The sequence below is a fragment of the Betta splendens genome, chromosome 11, assembly GCF_900634795.4.
Source record: "Betta splendens chromosome 11, fBetSpl5.4, whole genome shotgun sequence".
Classification (NCBI taxonomy): domain Eukaryota; kingdom Metazoa; phylum Chordata; class Actinopteri; order Anabantiformes; family Osphronemidae; genus Betta; species Betta splendens.
Window position 1 is genome coordinate 2,740,597 of NC_040891.2, and position 23,643 is coordinate 2,764,239.

Genomic DNA, 23,643 nt, shown 5'->3' on the forward strand with positions numbered 1-23,643 from the left:
ACTGGGAGCAGTGACCCCCAAACTGGAGGAGTGGCTACAACAGATCCCTGGAAAAACATCCGACATCTCAGTCCAGAAAAGTGCAGTCCTAGGAACAGCAAGGATACTGCGCAGAACCCTCAAGCTTCCTGGCCTCTGGTAGAGGACCCGAGTTTGGAAAGTGGATGAGACCACCCACGGAGGGTGAGAATAGAGTGTGTGTGTGTGTGTGTGTGTGTGTGTGTGTGTGTGTGTGTGTGTGTGTGTGTGTGTGTGTGTGTGTGTGTGTATAAATAAATAAATAATGAGTACACAATCCTCATGAGTGACTTACATGTAAAGTTGTTAACTTAAAGTTATTTATGTCTAATTAAGTAGAAAATGACAGCAGTTTTGAATAAATTGCCCTTTAGTCAAACATTCAGTCAAGATCCGCATGGATATTTTATTTGTTCTAATTATACTATGTATGTAAGTATTGTAATGATTAGCACTAAAATTACTGGTACATTAGTCCAATTCAACCTAATACAGCCAGTAACTGATAAACCTCCAGAAGGTAGTTTGGCAGCTGTGGCAGCGTGAGCTGCAGATGCTTATCTATGATTAAAAAAAGTAAGTACAATATTCAATTCTGACATGAAGTCAACTTTTCAAGTTTTCTCAACTTTTTAGTTGACTGTCTGTCTGTCTGTCTGTCTAGCAAACAGTGTAGAACTGACATTTTAAGATTTATGTCCTGTTCTCAGAACTGTGCATATACTTGGTATTTGACCCAGGTCAGATATACAGGTATACAGGTCAGATACCAAAGCTCCACCTTTTGGTTTTACCCTAGAATTGCGTCTTTAGTGCTAAAATGGGGGTGGCCTCATTTACATTTTTAACACCTTCCCCAGACAGACCAAGGAGGAGGGCTGCTGACAGTCGACTCATGAGGGTGTGATAAGTGTGTGATCAGCATCAGAAAAGACAGTCGACTGAAATCAGTGAAAATGAACCGCTCCATCTGTACAAACCTATGTGCTTATGCTACTTTCAGATATGTTTTAAATGTTTCAGCTATTATCAGCAATACATTCAGCATGGAAGCATTCACTGTGCATTTTCCTATGGAAATGCCTTTTCTAGTTTATTATTATTATTTTTTTAATTGTTATTATTTCGTACGTTTTTCAGCATCTAACTAGTCCCACATACAAAGCTACTCAGACAACTGATAGGACACAAGAATACTGAGTAACCTAAATGACTAAATAATTTTTGATCTCTGTGCTATAAAACGTGGATATAAGCAAGTGACTGAGCCATGACTGATGAGGAGCACTGCCACAGCCACAGTTGATGATCAGCACCAGTCTGGCAGCCTAGACCCACGAACATTTCTTAGAGAAGGCCAGAATAAAATCCACATGGACACCGACACGTTCACAGAGACGTGAGCTGCCTTAGCCTGAGTTTATTACAAAAGTTAACATCATCTAGGTCACATTTCAGGGTTTTGTCAGAGTCTGTCTGACTGCTCCCATTGTTCTGTTTGTCCACTGATTGTGTGCTGATGTGAACCTTGTGTTAATGTACTCTTTCATTTTAGTGCCATCAGGCTTCTAACAGCTCAACTCTAACACCTCTAACTAATCCATAATGACTCTAAAGTAGCCTCAGCGAGGCTATCATCGTTCCTCAGACCTGTATTATGTGTCATACACTGAAGATTTTCGAAAAGTGGATGCATGACAGCCAATGATATGGTATTGAGTGGTTTGTAGTTTTCTAAAACCAACTGGGTCATCCTCATCATCATCTTCTTTATTATCATCATTATTATTCTTAAATTTATCTGTCATAAGGTCAAGGTCAAATTGTTATTGTTATTATTATTAAAATTAATTATTAATTAATTTAAATGAATATCGGGTGTTGAATAAGATTAATTATAGCTTGGTTAAGCTGAAAGACCTAGTGCCCCCTCTTCAAGGATTATTAATGTTTTTCTATTGATATTAAATTATTAATTTGAATCTGCTACACCACCTTTATCGTCATTAACATCATCTTAATCATTATCACCATAATCATTTTCTTCCACCTTCTTCTCACCTTCCTCCTCCTCCTTCTCACAATCACTATCTTTATCATCATCATCTTCATCAACATCATCCCCACCCTCATCATCATCATTACCATCCTCCTACTCCTCCTTATACTTTTTCATCAACAATGGTTTTCAGAATTATCTAACACAATGTATGTGCATGAAACAATGTAGGAGAATTCAAGCTATGAGTGTACTGAGTGTGACCCAAGGTGGACACTGACCTTCCACAGGATCTTCAGGTCTTACTCTGGAGTAATCTCCGTTTCCTGGTGCACAACTACTTTGGTAACAGACATATCTGGGTGCTGCTCTTTTGCCTCTTTAATAGCCTGAGCCAAAGCCTGAAGAAAGAAACAAAGGAAACAATAAACGTTTGGTATGAGTGTCTGCTGAGCCACAGATGAACAAACTGTGTCATGAACTCAGTCAATTAGTCACTGCTTTTGTTCATTTCCAGTTTTACTTTGTTACCACTTCCTGTTTAGTTCTCATGCTAATCAGAACCAGATCATGTGTGACCTTTGCTTGCCTGACCTTAAGCCATTAAATCATCAGTTTTACTCAAGGTCACGCTGTGCATTTGGGTCCTATTTTTCCGGGCAGGCGAAGGTCATACACGGTACAGGCAAAACAGGTTCCGACAAGGTGCAATGTGGTGCGGTGGAATGCTGGATACATCTAGTCGCCAGATTGTCTAAATACCGGTAGGTTAATTACTGATGAGACACAAGTGAGTTTAACAAGGACCGGAAATAAAGCTGGATCTGTTTAGCATGAGTACTGAACAGGAAGTGGTAACAAGGTAAAACTGGAAATGAACAAAATCAGTGACTTATTGACTGTGTTCATGACAAACTGGTTGGAATAATGGTCCAAGCCATGATAACAGGCAAAAAAAAGAGACAAACTAAACAAAAAGCCGAAACTCAAACCCCTAAGCTGCAGCCTCAATTGCTGAATATGAAGTGTCAGTGATAGTAACCTTTAGCAAAAAGTAGTACATACAAGTACACTATCTGTATACTTGATTTAAACTAAAAAAAGTAAACCAAGTTCACTTTTATGCACATATAATAAGATATACCAAACTAAATTATATTTAGCACCAGAAGAGCTTGAGGAAGTGTCCAGAGAGAGGGAAGTCTGGAGTTCTTTGCTTAGACTGCTGCCCCTGGGACCCGGCCACAGATAAAGCGGTGGGTGGATGGATGAATGGATGGATGGATCGATGGATGGATGTTGTGCTTTCCTTCTAGATTTGTATTTATACTCAAGTATACTTGCTTTAAACTGACAAGTATACACAAAAGTCTACATGTACATTTGTTAGGTGAATGAGTTATGAGTTAACTGAACATATAATTGAGGAATACAATCTTGTAAATGCATAGCATACGACATAGACAGATATTTTATGTGCACATTTCAGTTTAAAGAAAATTCTTTAATTTTATAAAGTTAAAAATGTACTTTAATCTATTGCAGATTGGTAAATGTTTACTTGAAGTGTACTAATAATACATATTACAATTACAGTTTAAATTAGTTCTCAAAAGTATACTACAATAAACTACAGGTGTAATAATAGCCTTTATGTAATACACTAATAGTTTAGTTGTTCAGTATACAGTAGTTAGTAGCTTACAAGTACATAATTACGGCAGTACTTGCACATTCAAAAGTAAGGTAAAGGAAAGCAAATACTTCCAATGGCTTGTAGCTCAGTAAGGAGAGAACAGCTTAGGAAGCAGGAAGTCCCAGGTTCAATTCCCCAGGTGTCCTCGAAAAAGACGCTTGGTACCCCCTCCCCAGGGAAGGGGTTAAAATGTAGAGATGAAACTTCCAAAAAGTTTATTTATTATTATAAGTTAATATATATCTCAAACCAAAAGTAGCAGTATACTGCAGTATTCTTTTGATATGACTTATCAAAGGTAATCTATAAACTACAGGTATACTAATAGCCTGTATAAAGTACACTAATAGTTTAGTTGTTCAATACAGTTAGTAGCGTAGAATTACATAATTACAGTAGTGTCCACAAGTTTATTTAAAGTGCCTTTTAATGCAGTTAATAGTACATAAAACGTGACTAATTCTGTGCTTAAAATTTACTTTTCATACATTTAAGATATACTTCAAGTGAACTTTTGGGGACTGAGAAGTGGGCCAATTCAGTCCCAAGAAGTAATAAACAAGTAAACTCATAAGGATACTAAAAGTAGATTCATATACTGTAAGGGTACTATAATAAGTCAGAGTAATACATCTTACTTTGAAAAGTATCCTTTAGAAAAATACTTCAGTATACTTGATCAAATGAACTTTAGTATTTTTTTGCCAAGGGAAGTGATAAAGGTGCAGGCTGTGACAGTCACAGCAGCAACCTAAGCAGCGTCCAACATCTCTCACCTTGTCATGATCGATTTCCGTGTCTCCAGTAATGACGATTCTCTTCTCAATACGAGTCTCTGAGACCCCTCCTTTCACTGTCTACAAGAGATATGATACAAGCAATAAAGCAAGGAAAACTGAAAACAAGGGATATGCATTTGTCCTGATTGAGCAGGACACGTGCACACACGTCTCTCCATCAGTGCATCTGAAGTATGGATTGGTGGAGGAAGCTACCAACCACTGGCCATTACTTTAACATGGCTGACTGCTCTGCAGTATCTGTGTCCATGACTGCTACCGGCAACAATGAGAGGATCTGCTTAGGTCAGTAACAGCATTTTAACTCTGCAGCTGTAAGTAGCAAGAGTTACCAGAGCCAGCAGTCACCGGTAATATAGATGTCCAGCAGGATAGAAATATCTGATGGTGATGCCACAGGACTGGATGTTTATGATGTTGTAGATAAAGTAATGGTTTCATATCAGCAGGTCTGGTCTACTGGACAGGTTTAAACATTCCCTAGTAAAAAAAAGTATAATGTCTAGTGCTTTAAGCACAGCGTGATGACTGATCTACTGGAAATGCTCCAGAGTTATCATCTGTAATCGTTCCATCTTCAGGATAACCTCAAGCACAATAAGCCTTTTAGATTATGCCTACGTGTGAAACAATTATGGGACTATGAAGCAACGGTAACAATTTCAGCTTTATTTGATGGTATTTACACTTTGATACTGTACATGAAACAGCATAGAAAATAGCACCTTTGGTATCAGATGATCTAAACAGCGCATAAGGGATTTCAAATCATACCCCAGAGAAAAGCTGAACACTGTAGAAGCCTCCGTGTGGTCAGTCAGGGGGCCTTTTACATAATGATGCGTAAGAGGCTCTTTAACCTAGGAACTGTGGAAGCTTGTGTTAGTGGTGTTACTGTTTTCTTCAAAGCTCTAACAAAGCGTCTGTGGGCACCCCATTGGTTAACACCAGTATGTGGATGATTCCAAGGCAGAGTAGTAAGTTCAGACTGAACTTCAGGAGCTTCTGTATCATGTTGGTTTGACTTTTATCACATAAAACCCATATTATTATCAGATTAACAAAAACATGTCATTCCAGTCCTGTTGTGCTATGTTCTATGTTGATCGTGTGACGTCTTTGTACTAACATACTAGTTCCATCGAAGTTTCCTTAAGAAATCTAGTGTCTGACTAGACTTACATCTGATCATTTCAGTAGCAAATTAAACATGATATGTGACACAGAGAAACAGGAAGGTAAGCACAGGACAAACAAATATCTTCTGTCAGCTTCTGACTGTTAGTAACGTTGGTTATTATGGATTGTGCCTGGGCCTAGTCATAGTTAGAGGCACAGTTGGTTTCAGGAATAAGAAGGGAGCAGACCTTGGTGATCTGGGTTGTGGTAGTGGTGCTGATGGTCTCAGAAGTGATGGTCTGGGCACTCAGCAGTACTCCAGAGTCTCTCTCAGCTAGACTCTCAACAGGCTGCTGGAAACACACACACACTGGAGGTTAAACCTCTTATGACCTCTCAGCTGCTTGTAGACGTACCAGACATCCCCTCACTTGTGCTGACTCATACGTGATGGTCTTAGTCTCAGTGTGAACTAAGGGGACTTCCTTGTAGTCCACAGTCCCTCTCAGCGAGTTGGTGACATCTGAGATGGTGATTGTCTGGGTCTTCATCACAGGTGACTAGAGGAAGCAGACAAACAACATATGCAGACTGAACAAAGACTCACACATTCTGACCAGCGTCTGCATGTCAAAGTGTTTATACAGCACCAGACAACAACCACATCAGTGACCTGATGGGGTTGGGGATCACTGCACTATATGACACTGACAAATCTGATAATCAGTGAACACTATAATAGAGTAATGGTGTGGAGTTTTAGTCAGTGAACACTATAATTGGGCATTGAACTCTATATCTACAATATGATGTAGGCCTGATCTGTAGTTATTATGTACACATGGCCCACATATGGGCCAAATAATATTCCCTTAGATAGGAAGCTACAGATGGCATAACCCCAGCTTTTAACTCACTTACAAAAGCAAGTATTATTATACCATGTGACAGCATACATTCTTTCACGTAGAAGTATTGTGGCAACTTACCGGTGGTGATGTAGAAGTGTTCAATATTAAAGTAATCAATGGGACATTATGAAATAATTACCTATATAAATAAATGAGAGACAATTATGTAAACTGGCCATGAAATTATGAAATAATCACAAACATTTTTCAAATTAAGCTCATGTAGGTGTTAAACATGCTAATGTGGCCACCCCCATTTTTAGCACAAATGACGCAATTCTAGGGTAAAACCAAAAGCATTTTGATCACAAAAACTGGTGTCTTACCTATATAATATGTGTCAAGTCCTAAGTATGGAAGCAGTTCTGAGAGCAGACCTGAGAACTGATTGTGTCATATCACACGCTGTTTGTTAGACAGACAGACAACAGACACCTTACAGCCTCAACTGAAAAGCTGAGAAAATACAGCTACACTATTTCTAAGGTGAAAGTAGATGGTTCTGGAGAAATGTTAAATGTATAATGTAAAAGAGAGATCCTGGTCAAAGATGACACCAAGGTTCCTCACAGTAGAATTTGAAGCTAATATTAAACCATTCAGGGTGTTACAAACTCGCCCCGTCAGTTCCCGAACCGGCGGGGCTTGACGGAACCCTAGGGACAGGAGAGTAGATGCGTTGGCGTGGAGGACGGGCAACCCGCTGCAGTTCGCCTACCGACACGGCATAGGAGTAGACGACGCCGTCATCTTCCTCCTACATCGAGCCCTTTCCCACCTAGAGAAGCCCGGCAGCACTGTGAGGATCATGTTCTTTGACTTCTCCAGTGCCTTCAACACCATCCAGCCAATGCTTCTGAAACACAAACTGGAGGAGGCTGGTGTGGACCTTCATCTGACGGAGTGGATTATGGACTATCTCACAAACAGGCCTCAGTTTGTGAGAGCCAGGGACTGTGTGTCTGACACTCTGACCTGCAGTGTGGGGGCCCCACAGGGGACTGTACTGGCCCGCTTCCTTTTCACCCTTTACACGTCAGACTTCAGACACAACACGGACAGCTGTGTTCTGCAGAAGTTCTCTGACGACTCTGCGATCGTCGGACTGATCACCGATGATGACGATGCAGAGTACAGAGGACTCACTCAGAACTTTGTGGACTGGTGCCAGCGGAACCACCTCCTGATCAATGTAGGGAAAACGAAGGAGATGGTGGTGGATTTCCGCAGACAGCAGCCTGCTCTCATCCCACCGATGCACATCCAGGGAAGGGACATTGAGAGAGTGGACTCTTACAAGTACCTGGGAGTGCATCTGAACAATAAACTGGACTGGACTCATAACACGGATGCACTGTACAGGAAGGGTCAGAGCAGACTCTACCTGCTGAGGAGACTGCGGTCTTTTGGAGTGAAGGGGCCACTCCTGAAGACCTTCTATGACTCTGTGGTGGCATCAGCCATCCTGTACGGTGTGGTCTGCTGGGGCAGCAGCATCACAGCGAGGGACAGGAAGAGACTGGACAGGATCATCAGAAAGTCCAGCTCTGTCCTGGACACGGTGCAGGAGGTGGGTGAGAGAAGGGTCCTGGCTAAACTGACATCCATCATGGACCAGGTCTCTCACCCACTGGAGGACTCACTGTCTGCTCTGGAGAGCAGCTTCAGTAGCAGACTGATCCACCCTCGCTGTGTGAAGGAGAGATATCGTAGATCCTTCCTACCTGCTGCTGTCAGACTGTACAATCAGAACTGTTGACCACATCCCACCACAGTCACTCACCCACTGCATCAGTGGTTTATATAGCAACCTGCTCTGCACAATATTTGTGTAAATCTGTGAACAATCATGTATATTGTTACCGGTACAAATCTTATACCCATTACTGTGCAATAACCCTGCAATGACCTCATACTCACTCTAACTGTACTGTACTGCTTTGTACTGTGCCAACACAAACTGTTCTGTACCTGTATTCTTGCTCATCTGTACTGCTGTTGTGAGAGGTAATTTCCCCACTGCGGGACTATTAAAGGTTTTCTTATTTCTTATTTCTTAACACCAGAGCGGGGAGCTACGTACAGCTCTCACAGAGCCGGGAGGAGATGGCGCTCTCACTGAGCAGAGGAGACACGGCACTTCGGCCCTTGTGCACACGGGTTATTAAAACACTCCGAACCATTACGCTCACCTGGTCGCATCCGTTGACCAGGTCGCAGGGAAACAGGAAAAGGGAAGAGCCTAATTGCACGACTCACACAGACAATAACGTTTAACACAAATGATTTATTAAACACAAACAAATACTCACTGCACGGCAGGATTCAGTTCAAACACAAAAACACGAGAACTAAAAAAACACTGCTATGCAGGTAAACACTATGTTACCTATAAACCTAAAATTTTCTGTAACCCTACGGGCGAAAACCTAAACATTAAACACCAAACAATCACTAAGACAACTAAGAACTAACTACAGCACAGTAGTTAAAAAAATAAACTCAGGAAAATTAAACTCAGGTGATGACCCACACCACAGACACAAGAGCGCGGCTATCTGAATCAATATTGTCTCTCTGTGATTTTTAGGCCCAACGATAAAAATTTCGGTTTTATCTGAGTGTAGTTGAAGAAGGTTTTGGGACATCCAGGATTTGAATTCTTTCAAACCACTTTAAAATTTGACTAGTTGATCTGTTTCATTTAGTTCCAGAGACATATATAGCTAAGTATCATCTGCATAACAATGAAAATTTATAGAATGCTTACTAATAATCTCACCTAGAGGAGACTGAACAGTATTGGTCGTTAACATGAACAAACTGGAATCTGTTCAGCAAGTAGGATGTAAACCATCCCGGTGCTGTACCTTTAATTCCGATGCTATGTTCTAGTCTCTGTAATAGAGCTGTTCCGATGTTTCTAAATCCTGACTGAAAATCTTCATACAGGTTGTTCCCACTCAGGTGGTCAGATAATAAAAAAAAACTGAACTCTACAATAAACTACCTAATTAAAAGAAGAAAGAAAAAAGAAGGAATGAAATAAATGAAAGGATTCTGAAAAAACAAAACTTAAAGTTTTAAGTTCAAAAATTTTAAATTTTTACTTATATTTTAGACACAACTTTTTGCACTATTAATTGAGTATTAGTGTAGTGTCCCTCTGCCACCTCTGCCTGTAAACCTGAACTGTTCACGGAAAGCATGTCATACATCTGTGATTGCAGGGTATGAATCTAGAAACACCACTCACAGTTAATCTATGCAGTCACACACAGATTCATGTCATAAAGAAAACTACATCTTACACAAGAGCCCCATGAGGTAGCAAATTCTCAAAATGGAAAATAAGACGGTGTATAAGAGGCATTATTCTAAAAAATGGTTGATTAATAGATGTTGTGAATTGTTCACACCACATATATAATTTGGGTGTTGTGCTGTGAATTTGAACGTCATTGACCGCTGCTGGGTTATATTTACAGATTTTATAAACATCCAGTTCATTTGACCACTTTCCTCACTCACTCACCATGTTGTCTAAAAGCTGATTACATTACCACTACATTCTTTCTAGAGCAGAAAAGTTTCCCATGAACTTCTACAGTGTGTGTCTTTCATGGGGGACTTGTTAAGGCCCCCATACTGTAAGTCCCTATAGACAGACCTATAGACAGATTCTAAATTTCCCTATACAGCATTATGTTACCAAAGCCTGACTGCAATTGTTGTCATCATCTGTTTTTCTTTTAATAAATGTTTTTTGTATTCAAAAATAAACCAAAAGGCTGTTTTTTGGAACTGTGTATTTCATGGCTAACAATGCTGGACAGCTAACACACTCACAGGACCCGTGCCACCATCAGCCTCTCTCTCTCATGCTCTACCCCATTAAGGTGTTGTTTTACTTGGACCATGTCTCTACCAGACAACAGCAGTAACAGGACAACATTCCTATGAGTTTACTGTCATGGTTTTGCTCATTTACACGGACAAGACACGGACAATTTTCTCGTTTCCTTTTATAAAAGTGACAAACAGCATTTAATCAAAGCAGTGTGTTAAAAAACAACAAACCAGCTGAAAATGTTTTTTTTTCAAAACCAAACAAATAAATGGACGTACACGGACCCTGGAGGTTAATGTGTAACTTTCCTCAGATTGAAGAAGCTTCCTGGACTTTGTCAGTTGTTAGTTGCTGGTACTGTTAAGTACAGTAGTAAGTAGTAAAATAAATTAATTTTAATTGATTAAATAGACTAGATTGACTGAAGGCCATTTTAGTCAAAACCGCTATGATAAAGTTTGAATAGGCTCCTGCTGCATGTAAAGTAGGTTTAGTTGTTTCTTCAAGACTAAATCAATGATTGAGTTACAGTTTAACTTGCATTGATTTGATGTCAGTTGTTGATTTATTTTATGTCATTGAAACAATGCTAAACTTCAACATTAATTTACTGATATACTGTTTGATTCAAAGTTTTGTCAATGTCAGTCTGTTTAAAGAACAAACAGCTATAGTTGTAGTTTTTCTAATAAACTTGGCCAAATATTTAGAATGAAAATTTAAGAATTTTATTAGATACATTTGTGAAGTCCAATTCAACCTAATACACCCAGTAACTGATCAACCTCCAGAAGGTAGTTTGGCAGCTGTGGTTATGAGCTGTTATTCTTATACAGTAAAAAAAGAACATTTGACTCTTCCAGTCAAGCTTAGACAAACATAACAATAGAAGCCTCTTTTCAGAAAGAAAGACCAATATACAAAACTGGTTGGACTGGTTTTACACATCTTCACAGCATCTTTACGCCAAAGCATCAGAAAATATGAAGTGAACCTGCCTCGTAGATTGTGCACTGTGTTGTTGTTGTTGTTAATCTCTCTAGAAATAATATTTATCAGGTTTTGTAGGTTACTCTAAAAATAAGTGCCAAAGACAAGACTCAAGCCCAGATCTCGGGGCGCAGAGACAAATGCTTTACCATTTATCCACACATCACATAGAGGTGGTGCTTACGCCCTTTGAAGCCTCCTCATAAATTACAGTACCTTCACTGTTCTCGCAATGTAGGATCAGTAAATACTATTTACAAATTATAAAAAGTTTATAAAAAGCTGCTTAAAGCACTGCTCAGAGGAGCAGTATACATACTACTGGAAAACCTGAAACTTTCTAAAATGTCTTCATCTACAATATAGATTAATAATATAGTAATACATTAAGCATATAACTTAATTTATCTGGGAAATACAAATATTTATATTACAATATGATTGCATAAACATAACTCAGACGGGAATCAAACACAGTTCCCCCACTCCAGAGGCAAAAAGTTACGCCATTAGGCTACAGGATATAATAGCTGAAAGACGACGTGGCTGAAGAGCTTGCTCTAGATGGAAAGAAATGCTTAGTAATTTTAACATATCTAGTACAACTTGGACAGAAATACTCTTACTGTAGGTAGACCATTTTCCCTCCAAAACAGGGCACCTATGAGTTCTAACCTTGTGTAAAAAACTTTGAGTTCTGACTTTATGTGTAAAAAACTTTGAGTTCTGACTTCATGTCGTGAAAAACTTTGTGCATGCTACAGGTCATAATACAATATTGGCTACTGAAAAAATAAAAATAAAATGAGTTTTACTTTATTTCAGTTGTACAGCTTAAGAAACTTTAGAGATAAAGACTACATGGCATCTCTCACTTTAAAAATGCAAAGGAGACGAGAAACACAGAGAGACACACGAAAACACACAAAGACGTCCAGGGAGGGATGGAGAGGGAAAAGGGTTTGGTCAGGGTTAGTCTAATGCTACTAAGCATTGTTTTTTAGATGTTTCTATTTATTATATCAGGTACAGGAGCCATGCAAATATCTGATTGAGTCAACCATGCAACTGATAAAAAGCTGACAAAGCTGGCACTAGTCCTTCATGTGCAGGCAGAGGTCATGGTTTGAGCTGACCCAACCACAGGTGCCAGCTTGCTTCAAACTCCTTCTCTAAACTTCTCTAAGGACAAACACTGACTGGGTTAACAGCTACATGGAAGTCAGACAGAGCCAGCCAGGGGCTATAGCATGTGTTTGAGGCATACTGAGCAGCAGGTCATTTGCTAGACAGTGGCCGTCTGCTACACCTCAGCAGACATGCAGACATCGGCTGTGACCAGTCGTCTGTGACTGCAGGTCCACTCATGCTAAAGCAGTGATAGGCAACAGCACCACCAAGTGCAGCACCGGAGTATAGCGTATATACAGCACATGTACTTAGATGTGAACCATCCCCCGTCGTCTGTAGTCATCAATAATATTAGTATGTAGCAGAATTATTTATTGAGTCACTTGTAATAATAAGGTGTAATCTAATGTAGGATTTTAACATGTGATGCCATCTATAGTGTAGTTATTTGTAACAACACAACCTGTTGTATCTTAGCACATGGAAGCTGGGGAAGTTGCTAGCAGAACTAAAAAGCTTCAAGCTGCTGACACATTTTGCACTGACAGGGACCTTGTGACACTCATCTGTGATGCTGCTGTGGTGGACTCTCTTCACACATTGCTGGACTCACCGCTGGCTGGAACTGGCCGTTGATGCTGACAGTGCGGAAAGGTGAGTTGGTGGACAGACGCTTATCCCACTCACTGGGCCGAGGCTCTGGCACAGACTCCATGAAACTTCTCTTTAACTCACTGATGCTTGTGTGGTGGCGCATGATCTCAGTCTGGGTTTTATCCAGGTCCTTTAACAAGAATTTACAAGTCACAAGGCAGAGCATGATAAAAGATGAACATTTTAATCAAGAAAAGACCAAACAATATTTTGGACGCTGATAAATGACAGATTAATATTCAGTTTGCCTGTGTGTGATTGATACATTCCTAATTGGCTCAGTTGGTAAAGCATTGGCTTGGGGAGCGGAAGCTCATAGGTTCATAGTGGACCAAGTGTGCCCTTGAGTAAGACACAAAGAATAGTTTCCCCAATGTCAATTATAGTTTGACAGAGGCTCTGACTGCAATGACATTATGGACACTGTGTGTCACACTGAGTGTACTGCATATTAAATGTTCATAGGTGACAAACTGAAAGTGGCACAAACAATCACAGTGGAGACACAAGGAGTGGGGACGACACAGGCAGCAGTGTGGAGCACAGATGAGATTGGCCTTGTTACTGTGAGTCATGGAGCCACAGCACACATGTGTACCGGCCTGAGCTGTGTAACGCTGCACTGAGAACATGTCATCCTTGAAAAGGAGTAACTATTAGTGAGACTGGGACAGGATCCATTCATCTTTATCACAACTCTCAGACACTTTGACTTGTCCATTCACTTAGACGATACAGTCACACAGTTCATTATCAAGAAATGAAGTCACTGAGTCTTCTGCATATTTTTACCTGGACAAGTCAAAGTGTGTGCTGTGAAAAGATCCCACTATACACACACACTCATTAGAACAGCCAGCCAGGTACTGAAGTACACATGCAGTAGTAGAATACTGTCCATACAGCTTGTGTGCATCTGGATGATACGGTGGGGTTGTTTTTGAAATAGTGCATGAATGCAAAGTTGATAATGAAGGTTTATTAGCAGAGTGTAAATTCACATGAGAAGCCTATTGTGAAGGAGTTGTGTCCTGTCATACAACTCCAGCAGGCTGCGTGAGGGAGCAGCCTTCAAGCAAGGCTGCTTTTCACCCAACAGCTCAGGTCTCACTGCATTGGTTCAGTACCTAGGGCAGATCTGCAGGACCAATTCAACACAGTACGACTGACAATGGCAATATCCAAGTGAATTAAAGCTACTTGCATGAGAATCAGAGAGGAAAATTGTGCATGCCAAGCATTTAGGGTCAAGCTGGAAACATGGCAGGAAATTAAGAAGAACAGAGATGTCAAAGTAAAGGCATTATACGACAGACATGCAGCCTGAACGGGCTAACTACTGACAGCCAAAACAGGAATTGAGGACTGAAGATACAAACCTCCAACATTAGGTTGCTGTGTCTGATATAAATAGTTTCACCTTCAAGTTTCTTAGCTCTTTTCTGTGGAAGATGAGGAAAAGGGAACAGCTGAAAGTCAGTGAAGTATTTTGCAGTTGACGCCAACAAGCAAAAGTGAGATGAATCATTAGTGGGCTGTGTAAGAAGCCAGGATCCATGCTAAGCATGCAAACGCCATAGCAGAGCTTCAACAAGTGCACGTGGCCCTGTGGGGAGATGGCCACCTGTTTAGTGGTCATAGTCAGCAGCACAACATGTGACTGTGGTATGCGATACTCCTATCAATAAGCTGTAGCTCTGGGAGGTCAGTCAGCCTATCATTACGCTATAACAAGGATTCTTATGCTCCTAACTTGAATTTGTGTGTTCTCCCATGGGTTTTTCAGCTTCCTGCCTCCAGTGTGAATGTTGTCTGTCAGTTTTGGTAGCACTGTGATGCACTGATGACCTGTCCAGGGTGACGCTTCTCTTAACACATGATGATGAGCGAAAAATCATTTAACCTAAATATAGGAGAAACATTGTGGCAGCCCTGTTCAAGACAGGATAGTCACACGAAAAAGCCTGTGGATGTGCAATTAAAGCAGGGATGAGAAAGTTGGTGAGCAGACAGAATGCTAACCTTTCTCACTCGCACCATCTCCGTCTTTGCCCTGTCCTGAGGAGAGTGCTGCCCCCATGAGAGAAAACAGAGTGTTACTGTTTGTGTCTGAGACCAAGTGCAACACTGCCTGGTTTTACCAGCAAACAAACCTGGCTCTTTTTCTCTCTCTCCCATTGACTGATGTTTACACAGGGGGAGTGCCTCCGCTCTCTCCTGGCCACTGGCTGCTAGCAAAGATACAGCTCTTACTGTACATCAAAATTTGTTCTTAGCACAACCACAATAATACGTCTGTGAGGGCTACATTGTTTGGTCCACAGCTTTGAACTAATACTTTATCATGCACCATACAGGTGTCCTCTACCTTGATGTCTGGAGTGGACTTTGCCCTTGGGCTGTAGCTCTTGGTCTGGTCAGCTGCTTGACTGTCTGTCTTTACTGCTGCCTTTCTGTCTGCACAGCAGTGGGCTTTGGGTGTACAGCCATGGTGGGGGGTGCGATGCAGAGTGGCCAACAGCGGTGAAGGAGTAGCCTCTCCTGGAGATACTGGTGACATAATGGGAGCGCTGACTGGACGACTGGACTTGTTGTCAGGAGTGGACACCATGGCTGGAAAGACGAGGACAAACTCGTACCAGAACAGTCTGTGACCGTTTGTCCTCACACACAACAGGATTCATGAAATCATGTGTGGCAAGGCGTTACAAGCTTAAAGCATAATTTTTTAGCATATGGTAATAAATTATTAATTGAATTGAATGTTGATTATTATTCAATGTAGAGTCGAAGCTGATGAAGCGCTTGTAACGTGGCTTGTCCTGATGATCTGAGTTACACAGGGGCATGAATCTGTCCAGCAGCATAGCTCAGGATAAGGAACAAAAATTTGGGTCCACACTCAAAAAAATAATCAGGCCTAAAACGTAAACTTTATTGATTCTCTACAACCCTGTGGGTATGGTGTTACCTATTGTCTTCTATCCCATAATTAACATGCAACAATTACATTTATTTAATTAATTTATTTTTTTTTTTGAGTGCACGTTTCATGTCGCTTTGTAGTGTTTTCTGCTGATTTTACCTGATTTTGACTCACACCTTTACAGTACAGACCAAAAGTTTGGACACACCTTCTCATTCAAAGAGTTTTCTTTATTTTCATGACTATGAAAATTGTAGAGTCACACTGAGGGCATCCAAACTATGAATTAACACCTGGTTCCCAGGAAAAGAAGACCAAGAGTCACCTCTGCTGCGGAGGATAAATTAATCCAAGTCACCAGCCTCAGAAATTGCAGGTTAACAGCAGCTCAGATTAGAGACCAGGTCAGTGCGACACAGAGGTCTAACAGCAGACACATCTCTAAAACAACTGTTAAGAGAAGACTGTGTGAAGCGGGCATCCATGGTAGAATATCTGCTAGGTAACCACCAAGCAGAAGAGACCTGTTTGGGCTAAAGAACACAAGGAATGGACCGGTGAAAATATGTGCTTTGGTCTGATAAGTCCAAATTTGAGATCTTTGGTTCCAACCACCGTGTCTTTTGTGCAATGCAGAAAAGGTGAATGGATGGTCTCTACATGCCTGGTTCCCACCGTAAAGCATGGAGGAGGAGGTGTGATGGTGCGGGGGTGTGAAACTGTTGGGGATGTATTCAAAACTGAACCAGCATGGCTACCACAGCATCTTGCAGCGGCATGCTATTCCATCCGGTTTGTGTTTAGTTGGACCATCATTTATTTTTCAACAGGACAATGACCCCCAAACACACCTCCACGCGGTGTAAGGTCTACTGGACCAAGAAGGAGAGTGATGGGGTACTGTGCCAGATCACCTGGACTCCACAGTCACTGGACCTGAACCCAATCAAGATGGCTTGAGGTGAGCTGGACCACAGAGTGAAGGCAAAAGGCACAACAAGTGATTAGCAGATTTGGGAACTCTGGGAACTGTTGGAGGACCATTTCAAGTGACTACCTCTTGAAACTCATCAAGAGAATATCAAGCGTGTAAAGCAGGATTAAAGTAAAAGGTGGCTACACTGAAGAACCTAGAATATGACATATTTTTAGTTGTTTCACACTTTTTTATGTATTTAATTCCACATGTTAATTCATAGTTTTGATTACCTCAGTGTGAATCTACAATTTTTATTGTCATAAAAATAAAGAAAACTCTTCGAATTAGAAGGTGTGTCCAAACGTTTGATCTGTACTGTATATAGATCATGAAGTTAGTCATTAGCATTGTTCTCTCTGATACTTATGCAAATTGGAACATGGTACCTCCATCGAGGCTGCGTGAGTCCCTCTTGCTAGAGGAGCGCTGGAAGAGAGGAGCCGGCCTGTCGATCAGGGAGCTTGCCTGTCTGGTCTGAGCCTGAGTCCGACCACTGTAGCGAAACTTTGAGCCCAGCACCAGGAACTTCCTGGGAGTGGTGGCCATCTCAGTAGAGGTCAGCCTGCACACAAGCCACATGCACACAGACCCAGGTTAAACAGCACAGGCAGCCAATGTACACGTCTCATCTGTTCAGCGAAACCCACCTGAAGAAAGTGTGATGCTCCACACAAACCTTCCACAACTTCTTTGCTGCCTTGTAATTGGGAAGTTTGAAGCCAATGGCACTCTCATACTGCTCTACCTGTTAAAAGGGCAAACATGAGCCTGTTAGCAGAGAGCTTTACCCATGATCAGGATGTGCATACGTGATGTACACTACCTCTGAGGGTCTTATTTTGATGAAAAAGCTGCTGCGTTTATATGACACCTTGAGGACTTTGGGCCACGGAAAGCGGTTGATTCTCAGTTTGTCTTTGTAAACCATCAACCCACTGGAGCAAACTCCCAGCATGATGTCCACACCATCCAGATCCTGACACAAACCCAGACTTAAGCATTGGGAATGACAATATCAAGCCTGTCATGCTTATGGATGCTGTAACACAGCTGTATACAGTCAGGACCATAAATATTTGGACAGAGACAAATTTCTTCTAATTTTCTTTCTGTACATTACCACAGTGAATTTTAAATGAAACAACTCAGATGCCATTGAAGTGCAGACTTTCAGCTTTAATTCCATGGGTTGAACAAAAAGATTGCATAAAACTGTGAAAAACTAAAGCATTTATTAAACACAATCCCTTCATTTCATGGGCTCGTAAGTAATTGGACAAATGAAATAACTGAAAATAAAATGGTCATTACTAATATTTGGTTGAAAACCCTTTGTTGGCAATGACAGCCTGAAGTCTTGAACTCATGGACATCACAAGATGCTGGGTTTTCTCCTTCTGAATGCTCTGCCAGGCCTTTACTGCAGCGGCTTTCAGTTGCTGTTTGATTGTGGGCCTTTCTGTCTGCAGTTTAGTCTTCAACAAGTGAAATGCATGCTCAATTGGGTTAAGATCAGGTGACTGACTTGGCCATTCAAACATATTCCACTTCTTTGCTTTAATAAACTCCTGAGTTGCTTTTGGCTGTATGTTTTGGGTCGTTGTCCATCTGTATTATGAAACGCTGCCCAATCAGTTTGACTGCATTCAACTGGATCTGCGCAGACAGTATGTCTCTGAACACCTCAGAATTCATTCGGCTGCTTCTGTCCTGTGTCACGTCATCAATAAACACTAGTGTCCCAGTGCCACTAGCTGCCATGCACGCCCAGGCCATCACACTGCCTCCACAGTGTTTTACTGATGATGTAGTGTGCTTTGGATCATGAGCTTCTCCACGCCTTCTCCATACTTTTCTCTTGCCATCATTCTGGTAGAGGTTGATTTTGGTTTCATCTGTCCAAAGAATGTTTTTCCAGAACTGTGCTGGCTTTTTTAGATGCTTTCTAGCAAAGTCCAATCTGGCCTTCCTATTCTTGAGGCTTATGAGTGGCTTGCACCTTGCAGTGTACCCTCTGTATCTACTTTCATGCAGTCTTCTCTTTATGGTAGACTTGGATATTGATACGCCTACCTCCTGGAGAGTGTTGTTCACTTGGTTGGCTGTTGTGAATGGGTTCCTCTTCACCATGGAAATGATTCTGCGATCATCCACCACTGTTGTCTTCCGTGGACGTCCAGGTCTTTTTGCGTTGCTAAGTTCACCAGTGCTTTCTTTCTTTCTCAGGATGTACCACACTGTTGATTTTGCCACTCCTAATACTGTAGCAATTTCTCGCATGTTTTTTTTCTGTTTTCTCAGCTTAATGATGGCTCGTTTCACCTGCATGGAGAGCTCCTTTGACCGCATGTTGTCTGTTCACAGCAAAATCTTCAAAATGTAAACACGAGTCCTCTAATCAACTCCAGGCCTTTTATCTGCTTCACTCATAATGACATAACAAGGGAATTGTCCACACCTGCCCATGCAATAGCATGGAAGTCAATTGTCCAATTACTTACGAGCCCATGAAATGAAGGGAGTGTGTTTATTAAATGCTTTAGTTTTTCACATTTTTATGCAATCTTTTTGTTCAACCCATGGAATTAAAGCTGAGAGTCTCCACTTCAATGGCATCTGAGTTGTTTCATTTGAAATTTCACTGTGGTAATGTACAGAAACAAAATTAGAAGAATTGTGTCTCTGTCCAAATATTTATGGTCCTGACTGTATGTATAATATCTTTTGTTTCTTTAGTGCACATCAGATTATTACCCCCGTCCACCGGGGGCAGTATACTCCCTTAAATGTTGATTTGTCAGTGTCTGCTTAAAATCCCTCCTCCGATATAAAGAGATTGACCTAGTTTCTGCAGTTCATGCCACCACTCACATATATGAGCCAATACTTAGTGTAACTTTAGTTATGTGCGTACCTTGGCTTGGTGGAGGTCCACGCCGTACATGGACAGCTTCTTGGCATTTTCCAGGAACATTAGGTCTGCCTGGGCTGGCGTCATTGACCTGAAACAGCACAACTTCACATCAATGGCCAGTAGTAGTGTGGAACCAAATCTTACATGTTTTAGTTTGTTCTGTTTGTCTTAAGCCTTTTGTGACACTATTGTATGGGTCTGCTGTTAAATTTATTCAGCAAGAAAATACATTTTAACGTAGATTAGACTTTAGATGTTTTATACTAATTCAGGAATATGTTTATACTGCTCAGTACCTAGCACCCCAACAGCCCGCATCACATCCTCACCTCACTCAAACAACACACCCCAGGATGTTTGAGTCAGGAACCCTCCTTTCAAATTGTCTTATTTGCGCTCTCAGATTTTTAGTGCTTGCGTTCAAATCTTCCTAATTGCTCTTGTTTCTGCTACTCTCTCTCTGAAATCCTCTCACACTGTCTCTCGCTTCAAACAACTTCGGGTGCCCCCAGGATACCAGCGTTATAAATAATAACAATATTAGAAGTAATATATTAGATACCATAAATTTATCTATGAAAGAGTTATAAATAAAACTAAATTACGACTTATTTCTGCCTCTCCATTCAAATTACACCCATCTTCAAATTTACTGCATGGTTCTGTATCCTATGGACTTATGGACCTATGGATGTATTTACAAAGCTTCCTTTGCAGTATGTTAGCACTACTTTCATAGCCAAAACTGTAATTCCATAGCTTTCGTTTTTTACCATTGAAAATTAAAATAATGTAGTAATCTAGATATAGATCTTAAATTTGTAGCCGCTAGCCAGCATTCTCTTGTTTTATTGTTGGCTAACTACCTACTTCCATGTATGCTAGTGGCAAACTCGTTAGTTCACTTCATTACATTCATAATTCCAATTCCATTTTTAATAAAAAGCAAGCTTTTTTTTTGTGCTTTCCGATGAGAATCGGAAATTGATCCGAGGTCAGGTGACTGCCGTTATACTTTGTGGAAATAAACGCCCTAAGACAGTCATGGGCAAATTACGGCCAAACTTGTCCAATTTATGTTTTAACATCTGAGAATCATGTATACTGTATTTTCGGGACCACAAGGCGCATCGGATTGTAAGGAGCAGTCTGAATTACGGGATCTATTTCTGCACTTAGCACCGTATTTTAAGGCGCATGCTAAAACATATGGTCTAAAAAAAAAGGTAACGGAAGCAAAACAGTGAGTTTTGTTGAACTTTATTCAGCTATTTAACAATACACACCTATTTTTTTTATCAATCGGCTTCCACAAATCTATTAAAGTCATCAACTTCTGTGTTGTAATTGAACAGCTGGGTAATTTCGTCATGAAACATGCCGGGTTCCCTCTCATCATTGTCGGAGTCAGTGTCGTTGCCAGGTGGCTGTTCAGCAATAATGACGGCTTTTGCGAAAGTTTGGGCAACAGTTAAAGCAGATGCCTTAACCCAGGAATCCACAATCCATTCACATATGGTGGCGTAACTCCCCAGTGCTGCTTCCCAGTCTAATTAAAGGTCTGTTTGCCATCTGTCAGAACAACACTGAAAGCGGAATTCTCATGCCCCGTGGTGCATGTCGATACTGTGATGGTTCCCTTTTTCGGTATGGTTCACGGGGATGTCAAAAGTGAGGGGGACCTCGTCTATGTTGGAGATGTGGTCGGGCTGGATCTTTTGTCTGTAATCTTGTTACTGCAGTAGGTGCGGAAGGTGGCAAGCTTTTCTTTCAGCTTTTTCTTCTTTTCCACTGGCAGTTGCGGAGCCATGGCAGTCCTTGCATGGATGGAGAGACGATGCCGACGAGAGACGATCATAAAATGAAAGCACCAAGATGGACCTCCTTAAAAGTGTTCAACTTTCATGTCTATCATTGTTGCCTTCAGTTGAATGGAGACTGTAGAGACGCTCTCCCCGGCTGTTCTTTGGTCAATAAACCATTGTTCAAGTTGGTCTTCTAACTGAGGCCACCTTGCTTTGTTCCCACGGAAACTCTTCGTCTTCTTAACTTGGTGCAGTTGATATTTTTGCTTTCTCCACTGCTGCTCTATTTCGCGTAATTGATAGCCTGTAGTTTGAATTGTGCCTCGTAAGCATGTCTCCTAGGGGTTCTCAGACAAACAAGTGCTCTTTTGCAGCATACCGGTAGTATACCTACTGGAGGCGTGGCGGAGGTAAGCGTACATACTGTACATATTACTTAATGTTCTGCGATTGGTTTATCACTGCCAGTGTACGTACTGTGCAGAAAATACAATACATTTCCATGTATGGTGTATTTGTCTCTGCTTGTAGTGTTTAATTGTCTCATTGTGAACTTATGACATTCTGTCAGGAGGAGTGGCTTTATTTTGAAGGAACCATGAATACAAATTCAAATGCGAGCAAAGCAAATCTGAGCATGAGCAGAGACATTTTGAAAGCAAAGGAAGGGTTTTGGCATCAAGCATGACAAAATCTGAACATTAAATCGTTCAAGTGCGCTATCAAATTGCAAAACTATGTCCCTGAATAAAGAACACGATCTCACCCCATATGAACCACACCTCAGATCTTAAGGTGCTCAGTCTCATGTGAAGCCAACAGAACGACATAAACCAAAAGCAGACCCAAAGTCCTGAACCAAACCCTAGTTATCGGTTAGTCCATCAGTGCCCTGACTTTCCCATGGAAGTTGAGAAGGGTAAACCTTCTACAGCTGGAGCTCACTAGCTTCTACACCTACACTCATCATTTTGTGAAGTCCAAACCTATCATGTTCCAGCGCAGATAAAACGTTGTTGTTAAACTGAGGCTTCCGACCTGTATGTACGATGCAGCTCCATCATTTTGTCCTCAAGCTCCTTGGTCTGTCCCTTCACCATCTTCATGTCCTTGACGTACTGAATGCTGTGTAGCTCGGGGTCATACTCGCCGAGCTCTGACTGCAGGGCATAGGAGCCCAGCAAGGCCAGAGTGACGAAGGAACAGGGAAGGCGACCCTGCAGGATGTCCTTCCGCAGTTGAAGACACAGGTAGTACCTTCAATGAGAGCAGATAACTGTCGCTGGGAGCACAAGAAGGAACTCTAAACACTATTGACTGATCTGTGGTGTCCATCAGAACAGGACCAGTGGTGCAGACATCAGCATGGTAACTAACTCTATCACTACAGGACTCAATGCTAATTATGTCACACAGACTAAGTCCTTCTACTTGAGGGACACACAAGCACAAAAGCTCAGCACCTTGTGATGTCCTCGGACAGCTGGGCTGGGTCCGGTGGATAGAATTTCACATTGAAGGTGAAATTATAGTTGGCACCTTGAAAAGGATAAACAGCAAGTCAAAGTGTAATGGGTGAGACTAAAGCAGCATGTCTGTGTGGGCCAGCCAAGGCTTACCTATCGCTTGCCTGCGGATCTCCTTCGTCAGGTCCATCCACGTCTGAGAAAGAAAATCACACTGTAACTGCTGCACTGAGCTGAACCACAAGCACAGAGAAGCTGTCTCACCTTCATAATGGATGACTCCCAGATGCAAATCCCAAAGTAGTCTTTTTCCAGCAGGTTAAGGTGCTCGCACAGCTTCACAAGCAGCTCCTGGCCTTTGGCGTGTTTCTGAAAGACCATAATA

The 23,643-nt window shown here is 41.4% G+C and overlaps 1 protein-coding gene across 23 annotated transcripts in view; it reads right to left on the reverse strand.

The window, feature by feature from the left end:
* epb41a (erythrocyte membrane protein band 4.1a) overlaps positions 1-23,643 on the reverse strand; it is a 65,959-nt gene that overhangs the window by 28,941 nt on the left and 13,375 nt on the right. For 5 of the 23 annotated variants that reach the window (XM_055512624.1, XM_041072779.2, XM_041072778.1 and 2 more), the window contains 18 exons: positions 23,523-23,627; positions 23,412-23,454; positions 23,256-23,331; positions 22,831-23,049; positions 19,988-20,075; positions 17,897-18,049; positions 17,721-17,818; positions 17,460-17,635; positions 15,537-15,781; positions 15,322-15,399; positions 15,191-15,238; positions 14,548-14,610; positions 14,373-14,420; positions 13,128-13,298; positions 6,064-6,192; positions 5,881-5,985; positions 4,490-4,570; positions 2,299-2,418 (listed from right to left, as the gene is read on the reverse strand). In XM_055512624.1, coding sequence (XP_055368599.1) covers positions 2,320-2,418; positions 4,490-4,570; positions 5,881-5,985; positions 6,064-6,192; positions 13,128-13,298; positions 14,373-14,420; positions 14,548-14,610; positions 15,191-15,238; positions 15,322-15,399; positions 15,537-15,781; positions 17,460-17,635; positions 17,721-17,818; positions 17,897-18,049; positions 19,988-20,075; positions 22,831-23,049; positions 23,256-23,331; positions 23,412-23,454; positions 23,523-23,627 — 2,025 coding nt within the window. In that variant the 3' untranslated portion in view covers positions 2,299-2,319. Of the gene's footprint in view, positions 1-2,298; positions 2,419-4,489; positions 4,571-5,167; positions 5,381-5,818; positions 5,986-6,063; positions 6,193-13,127; positions 13,299-14,372; positions 14,421-14,547; positions 14,611-15,190; positions 15,239-15,321; positions 15,400-15,536; positions 15,782-17,459; positions 17,636-17,720; positions 17,819-17,896; positions 18,050-19,987; positions 20,076-22,830; positions 23,050-23,255; positions 23,332-23,411; positions 23,455-23,522; positions 23,628-23,643 lie in introns of those variants that run through there. The other 18 variants (XM_041072781.1, XM_029166569.2, XM_041072780.1 and 15 more) reach the window with 18 other exon arrangements.